The 7,931-nt window shown below is 38.5% G+C and overlaps 1 protein-coding gene across 3 annotated transcripts; it reads right to left on the minus strand.

The window, feature by feature from the left end:
* Window positions 1-139: 139 nt before the first annotated feature.
* On the minus strand, window positions 140-4,707 carry LOC127418024 (tetratricopeptide repeat protein 9C-like). Of its 3 annotated transcripts, none has more exons than XM_051658338.1 (5): window positions 4,549-4,700; window positions 3,192-3,292; window positions 2,568-2,889; window positions 1,287-1,469; window positions 140-658 (listed from the first exon to the last, which is right to left on the minus strand). In XM_051658338.1, the coding sequence occupies exons 2-5, from the start codon at window positions 3,192-3,194 to the stop codon at window positions 510-512; spliced, it is 657 nt and encodes a 218-aa protein (XP_051514298.1). In that variant the 5' UTR covers window positions 3,195-3,292; window positions 4,549-4,700; the 3' UTR covers window positions 140-509. The 3 variants fall into 3 exon arrangements, with proteins under 3 accessions (XP_051514298.1, XP_051514297.1, XP_051514299.1); XM_051658339.1 differs by lacking the exon at window positions 3,192-3,292 and adding an exon at window positions 763-815 and having other exon boundaries at window positions 510-658; window positions 4,549-4,707; XM_051658337.1 differs by lacking the exon at window positions 3,192-3,292 and having other exon boundaries at window positions 4,549-4,707.
* Window positions 4,708-7,931: the final 3,224 nt, after the last annotated feature.

The raw sequence follows: 7,931 nt of genomic DNA on the forward strand, positions 1-7,931 counted from the left end.
AACATCTGCTTTCAGAGACTTTCAATAAATGTCTTGTCACAGCATTTCCATAATCATATTAGCATAATCCACTCAGTCTAACAACAGTTTGATTGAGCATTCAGTTTTAAACCCCAATCAAATCATAAATGCATATAAATTCTTTCAAAAATATTTATTAGGATGTACAATGGAAAAAAATCTGTAAAAAAAACACCTGGAAGGAACTGGATGCAAAACCAAAACAGCTTGACAGCAGATTAGTCATACAATACCAATCAAGGGACTAAGATGCATTTTAAGTGCATTAAAGTTCTCTTTCAAGCTCCCATGTTCCACCAGATTTCAGCTGCACATTCAGTTCTGGCATGGGACATTTAGTCCCACTACATGCCGTATGTGGCAAATTTTTCCATACCCCAAGGCAAAACTTTCAAAGAGCCCACTTCCTTCAGTAAAATGGAAGCTCGTTTTAAGTTTATAAAACTTTTACTTCTGTGCCTACTAAGTCATATATACTATCAGTCCATCTAGACCGGTTTCTGGGTCTTCTCCTCTACCAACTGCTCTTCCCCTTGTTTCTGTTTACTGAACATGCCTTTGTAGAGGGCCTTCTCTTTCTGATAGTCTCTGCTGAGTCTCTCCTCCACTCGCAGCAGCTGTTTCTTTACATTGGCATCTGAGAAACAGAGAATAGGATCCAGGATGAAACAAACATGCTTAATTTTTTCTCCATCAACAAAGCATTTTAATTTTGAACATGACTTTGAAGATCATGCGTACAATTGAGTAGTTCAGCTGAAGGCTGCAATATCAGGTACTTGCTCCTACCAACTCTGAAAAAAATTGATTATTCCACACAACAGAACTAAACACTGCACATTATGTAAATGGAACAAAATCCAACACATGCTGCATCCCTTGTGAGGACTGTACCATGTTCCTTGGCAGCATATTAATTAGACAATAGATCTTAGTCACAGTAGTGCCATCTTTGATTTTTAACGAGAATGAAAAGGAAGCTGTGAGGGATGGACTTACCATCTCTCAATGCACGCATGTTATAAAGATGTATAAAGCTCCACGATCACATCTGAGTTTTTTTTTGTCTACTAAATGTTCTTAGAAAGATATTTTTCAGTGTTTTCTTCGCGGAATGATCCAAAAACAATTTAAACTGCAGTCCAGCCCATTGACGAGACTGTACGTCTGTCCCTCATAGCCTCGTTGTCATTCCCATCAAAAATCAAAGACGACTGCTGTGAATTATGTCTATTCTACTACTGAACGAATGGTGTGGTTTTTACCATTAGGTGTCCCTCTGCTGGCTTGTATAAGGTACTGTCGAGCAGTCTGAGCATCACCCAGTTCTAAAGAAGCCACTCCAGCTCTGTACAGGGCCTTAATGTCACCTGCCCTCCACTTAAGCACTTTCAGACTGTACTCCAGCACACGAGCATAGTCCACCACCTCTCGCTGGAGCAAACATGCTGCACAACACAGAAACAAAGCAAAGAGGAGAAGAAAGAATACAACATTTTCCAGATCTGTTGTACATGTAAGGACACAATTTGAGTCTTTGAGGTTTTCAATGGAAGATACCACAACAATCATTTTATAAAGACTGCTGCATCTAATTTCCATTTGTACAGTATGTCAGGTAGCATTCCATGGGATTAATATGTAAACATACCCTGATAGCACACGTACATCACCTAAACCTCTATTTGATGCATGCGTTTACATCTTTTTTGTTTTGTTTTTACATTATTTGCTCCTCTGCAATACATCTATAAGACACATGTTAATAAGTATTTCTCGCATGTCAATAAGACATTCAGTCTTTGAGATGTTTATGATTTAGATTGTTTGTAAATCTGATCCTTTTTTTTTTTTTTTTTTTTTTAAGATGTTTAACAGATGTTAATTAAATTGTGATGCTTTCCAGATGAAAATAACTCAACCAGACTTCTCGGAAACGTATGTGTGCTATCTTGCTATACTTAAGAGCAAGATTGAAGCTTAAAGTTTTACTCTACAAAAGCATTCACAAACCATAATATCTAGAAGATTAAATATTTGAGCAGAGTACTAATTCCATGACCTTTCCAGGCCTCCAAATCACAACTGTCAAATTCCATGATATTTCCTGGTTTTTAAGACTGTATAAACCCTCTATATAAGAATTAAAGATGAGAATATCATAAAGTGACTGGCTGTTGCTTGGCCAGTGAGCCGTCCATGGTTATAACGGATTAAACTGGACTCTTGCAAAGTCATTACATGTGTGATTATATTAAATCACAGAAAGCTCACAGGACACTATAATGTTCAGAAAAGTTGTCTCTTATAAATGATAATAAATAAAAAGATGGACACACACTTACAAACTACCACTGCTTTTGTGGACACAAAATTCATAAAAAAGTACCATGATACTATCACGTTTTTTGGACATGGTACCATGGTAGTAACATGTTTTTATACATGTACTATTGTATTCTCTTAATTCTACCTGTTATGCATCAAATTGCAAAAGTAGTGCCATCTGATACCATCACATTACTTTTTTTGTGATGGTTACAAACCTGCTAAATTGTTATAGCAGTCTACTTGAGTGGATCTCAGCAGGTCCTCCTGCTCTGGACTCAGTTTAGGTGCCTGAGCGCCAAACCCTTGCAGAGCAGAGCTCACTTCGGAGTCCATGCCACGGAGAATGAGCAAAGCGCGGTGATAACGTCCAATAGCGGCGCGCATGTTTTTCTCCCGGTAGAACGAGTTGCCCTCCGTCTTTAACCGAACGGCCTGCTGGAGCTGCAAATCCAAACGGGATCCTCCTCCGGTGGCACCCAAGCATGAAGCGCCCTCTGCTGCCTCTGAGCCATCATCCCTTGCTGTCGGATCTAACGCCTATCACAACAATTTTTATGCGATTAAGATTCAAAAGCACTACATGATGAACACTAGTAGTCATATTTACAGCCCCTGCATCAGTGTATCTGCTCAGTATTTGGTTATGCTTAAAACCTAGTGTCCTGCCTACCTAGGGTGCATCTCAATCAGTTCCTTAGTTCAGTAGTAAGGGCACTGATCAGTGAGTCTGCCATTTTGAGGGCTATCTCAATCGCAAAATCGTTCCAGTGCACTGAAACGTTCGCTACCTAAAAAAATCCCACAATGCACCGTTAAAATCAGGGAGCATCGTTGCTTACCATGTTCCCTTACCGGAAACGTCGTCGTTTCTTCTGAAGTCTCTCAAGTGGTTAGAAGACGAGCACAAGTGTAAAATTATGAAGTAAAAGCATTATTTTCCCTAAAAAAAGAGATGTTGTTTGTAATGTATTTCATTCATAATTACCATGAAAGTTAAACAATATTTTAAATATTTCAGTTGTTAAAAGAAGGTTCAAAATACACATATATTTCTATGTCTTTATGCCATTTATCTGTTATAATTACACTGTACGTTTGAATATCTTCAACGAAAATGATTGGCTGTGTCTCGTTTGGAAAGCTGCATGCTAGGTAGGACGCGTCCTTCGAAGGCTGCAGTATACTGAGTGTCCTCCTTTAAACAAGTCTTGTTTAAACGAGACGGCCTTCATAGGACAAACGGAAACAGAACGTAACATGGTTGCTATGACAACACGCCACTCTTTAACAAGCACGAGCGCTTTGTGTGAGAAGGGAACAAAGTCCCTCTGGAAAATAGATTTTACAAATATACTTTTAGTCTAATACTTTATTTTAATTATATATTAATATAACTATACATATTATATACTCTGCACCCATCTACTGAGGTACTTCAACTTGGGAATTAACATTCCTTGTGTTTGAACATCGTATTTACGGGCAAATTGGCGTAATTTTTATTTTAGACCTTTCCGTTGAAGCAAAGAATTGTGGGTTGTGAGTGCCCACAAAGGATACACCTCATGCATCCTCCGAATTCCCATGAAAGCAGGTCGCATTCGAAAGCTGCATTTGAAGTGTCCTACTCGCTTTTCTGAAACGAGACAGCCTCGATGACGTATGCGGCCGACAAATGCGACCTCCGGAGGACGCATCCTTCCAAACGAGACACGGCTAGTGTCATTTATACAGCGATAGTGCTGATTAATAACAGCTGCGCTACAATGCGCGAGCTCGTTAATGTGTTGCAGGTGATTGAGTTATAAGTGTCCCAATGTTCAGTGGATCAGTGCCCAAACTCGTGTTCACTATATTCTGATTCATGACATAGGGAGCTGATTGAGCCACAGGGCTAGACAGCATTTTTGAGAGCTGTCTAGCATAAATATTATGCAGGCAGCACACTAAATTTTGAGACACAGCCAATGTCGTGAGCCCTGCTATCAAGAATTCATTAATTAAGTAGGTTACCCATTTTAAAACCTCACGGTAAGTAATACAAAGCAAACATGTACACAATTTACGAGAGCCTGCAAAGGTGGCTAGTCATGGCTAGTCAAAACTTTCCAGGGGGATTGATCTACGCCCATCGAAGCATGCAAGTCACCTCATCGTCACATCAATGAAATAACACGCGCCAGGTATTTTTCTTACCTTTTCGTCCATCGTGTTTAAGTTTAAAGTTTTAAAATGGTTGCAGTTCTGATGAAGAACATGTTGTTGGAACGCTGAAGAAAATCAATCTTTGATACTCTTCTTCGAGGTTGCTGAGTTACATCTGGTTTTGCCGCTGTCGCCATCTACCGGTAGATTATTACAGGAATATAGATGAAATGACTCTGACGTCACACCGCAGGAAACCGCGCTTCCGGGTTCTTTCAAGCAGCAGATTTCAATGCGGAAATAGGCAGTGCAGCAGTTTTAATAATCTTTTAAGCTTTATAGAATGTAATAATGTCTTTTAATGTTAATAGTTATTATAAATGGTTTATCTATGGTTTACAATGAAGAAATTATGTGGGAATTATCAGCAAAACAAGTTTAAACTTGGTTCAATGAGTCAGTATGATCATGTCGGACATGTAACAGGTTGATGAATACACATCCTCACATGTTTAACACACTTCTAAAGCCTAAGAAATGTGATATATAAAAACTACCACTAGAAATGCAATATGTGTCTTTATTGCTTAAATTATTAACCCACATACAATAAATAATAATCTGTTGGGGGTCATTCCTATGTTCCCAGGGTCCTATGCTCCCCAGATTTATATGGTTAGGGTTAATATTTATTAAATATAAGGGGGCCTGGGTAGCTCAGCGAGTAAAGACTTTGACTACCACCCCTGAAGTCACAAGTTTGAATCCAGGGCATTGCTGAGTGACTCCAGCCCGTTTGTTTGTAAACAGAAACTTCATCTAATCCAGGTTGAAAACTGGTTCAGTTCAATCGACAGCATTTGTGGCATAATGTTGCCACAAAAATAATCGTGACTTGTCCCTCCTTTTCTTTAAAAACAGGTAAAATGGCAGTTACTGTATAAGCACATATGATGGAAGTAAATGGGGCCAATCCATAAACATTAATATTCCAGATTTCAAAAGTATAGCCACAAGACGTAAACAATATGCGTCTTAACATGATTTTAGTGAGATACAAATACTTACTAACCTTTTCTGTGTAAAGTTATACCAGAGACCTTCTATACTTAATCACAACTTCCGCGTTCTTATTATTGCAGAGAGCGTAACGTCCACTAACGTGTTACGACAGTAAGTCACCGTTTGCGGATACCATACAAATGAATGGGGAGAGCCGTAAACTGACACCTGCCTGTCGCAAAATGGTCCCTGTCTTCTCTATTAAAACAGCTATTGTATCGTAGTAAATTCCAAAATATAGTTAATTGAAAAAGGATTGTTTAGTGTAAAACGTGTTGAAGATTAGCGGACAAGCGGTCAATTCATTAAGTGATGAGCTGTTTCACCACAAAAGCAGTTTATTCAGCACACTGAAGCATCTCCTCAATAGACATCCATTCAAACAGAACGGCCTCGTGTCCTTGGCAGTGTACGGCTCCCATTGATAGAAGGGCTCTGGTTATGCACAACTGTACAATTTTGTTGCCATGACGACATAAAGCCGTAAACCCAAGAACGACCGTAAAAACGACGATTCAAACAACTTTACTGCTCAAATACTATACAAGTTTTAACAGAAGAATTAATGTAAGTGCTTTAATAAAATTATAAGCTTCACATTTCTGCTTTTAAACCCTCTAAAAATTGGCCCCATTCACTTCCATTGTAAGTGCCTCAATGTAACCTCGATGTTTGTTTATGAATATGCCACAATGCTGCCGACTGAGCTGAACTTGTATTGAACCTGCAATATTCATTAAATAGCGCAACTTTCTCTCAGAAAGAAATCACATATACTTTTCATGATGATCATTTGCATCTCTATATTCTGTGATCGAACTATATGAAAAAAAAAAAAAAAAAAACTTATGCCACATTTATTTATTATCAACAATCCTGTCATTGTAAAATTACTCTAAAATATGACTTAATTGTTTTAAAAAGCTTTCCATCTAGTATTTTGGGCAAAAGTGCGAACAAACACACAAATTATAATTATAACTTGTATAAATAAATTGCAAACCTTCCTTTTGTACAATTTGACCATTTAAAATCTGAAATACCTGTTGAATTTATGTATTGGTCTGATAATAAATGTCAAATAACGTTAAACATTTCTATTGACAACAACCAGAGTGACGTTTAATGTTCACTGATGTGATGAATGTCCCAGTTTAGTTTGGGAGTATCTTTTGTCTTGGCAACTCCCTCAAACCCACTACCGATTGAATTTAGTTTTGTATATGCAAATGATATCACACAAATATTATTGAATTCTATACAATTATATATTACTGCTGTACTGTCGAGGAGTACGTGCAGATCGCGTGAGCGTGCGTCACATGTGACCGCGAATAGTCAGAGCAAGTGGTCGTTTCTAGAAAAGGGAACAGTCGGACTGGGTAAAGTCTCGCGAGACTCCCACGCAACATTCAAACACTAGGCTTGTTCGAGATATCAAACGCCTCGCCTTGAAAGTAGACGAGAGTAGACGGCTGCAGTCAGAGGAAGAGAGTCGGACAGTTTTCACGTCTATTATTGGATCAGACATCTACGAGATCAAAGGCAGATAACGCGGGATTCACGTTCATGCGCTATTGCTGACAAAGTGGATATAATTTAAAATATGTTGCTTTAAAATGAAAATAAATATGACGAAAAAGACACACAATGCACCTGTTTTTTTAATTTCACCAATAAGATGTGTCTTTCCATCCATTTTTAGTTTAAAGACACGTATTTGAGATATTTCAGAAATATATATAAATAATCCACAATTATAATGTTGTTATAGGAAGGAAGAAAGTGAGAGACTAATTCAAGATCAGTGTAAAAGGGAATTAACTTCTTATTTAAAGGTGCCTTATGTAACAATTTTCATGTAAAATTCGCCCTTTTTTTGCCAATGTGTGAACGGCTTGTAAAGCAACTTAAAAAATGAGCCCTTCCCGGACTTCTTAGGTTGCCTATTAAAGCCTGTAGACTGATTTTCATGTGAAGGGAGTGGGTCGGTTTTGCCGGGAAAATCCAAAGGATGTGACGTTTATGCGCGCTCCCGAGAGCCTTGCCTCAGACAGTAGCTTCTCTTCTGCTATTCAACAGCAACAACAAACTGTAACACTAGGTAATGTTATCTTAGAGATGGCATCCAGCAAACGTCCGACTCCTACACAAACTCCAAGTAAGCCAAAAAACAAACAAAAGCCATTTATTTACTGAATCCCATCTGGCTAAGCGGGAATGTGATCGTGGTCGAGCGAAAACTAGAGTGAACATCGGCAGGGCATTTGATTCCTGGAGGGACCTTCGTTCGGTTTTGGGGATCAAAACCGACCCTGAATTGGTGTTCTTCTTATTGGACAGGCAAGCTTACATAACTGCAAAGCATGTGA

Source organism: Myxocyprinus asiaticus, chromosome 27 (assembly GCF_019703515.2).
Source record: "Myxocyprinus asiaticus isolate MX2 ecotype Aquarium Trade chromosome 27, UBuf_Myxa_2, whole genome shotgun sequence".
Classification (NCBI taxonomy): Eukaryota; Metazoa; Chordata; class Actinopteri; order Cypriniformes; family Catostomidae; genus Myxocyprinus; species Myxocyprinus asiaticus.

Excerpts from the sequence above, each read along its gene's own strand:
- LOC127418024 (XM_051658337.1), bottom strand. Across the intron at positions 1,470-2,567 it reads CTGCTATAACAATTTAGCAG|CATGTTTGCTCCAGCGAGAG; the intron begins GTTTGTAACCAT and ends TGTGTTGTGCAG. Across the intron at positions 659-1,286 it reads CAGCAGAGGGACACCTAATG|ATGCCAATGTAAAGAAACAG; the intron begins GTAAAAACCACA and ends TCTGTTTCTCAG.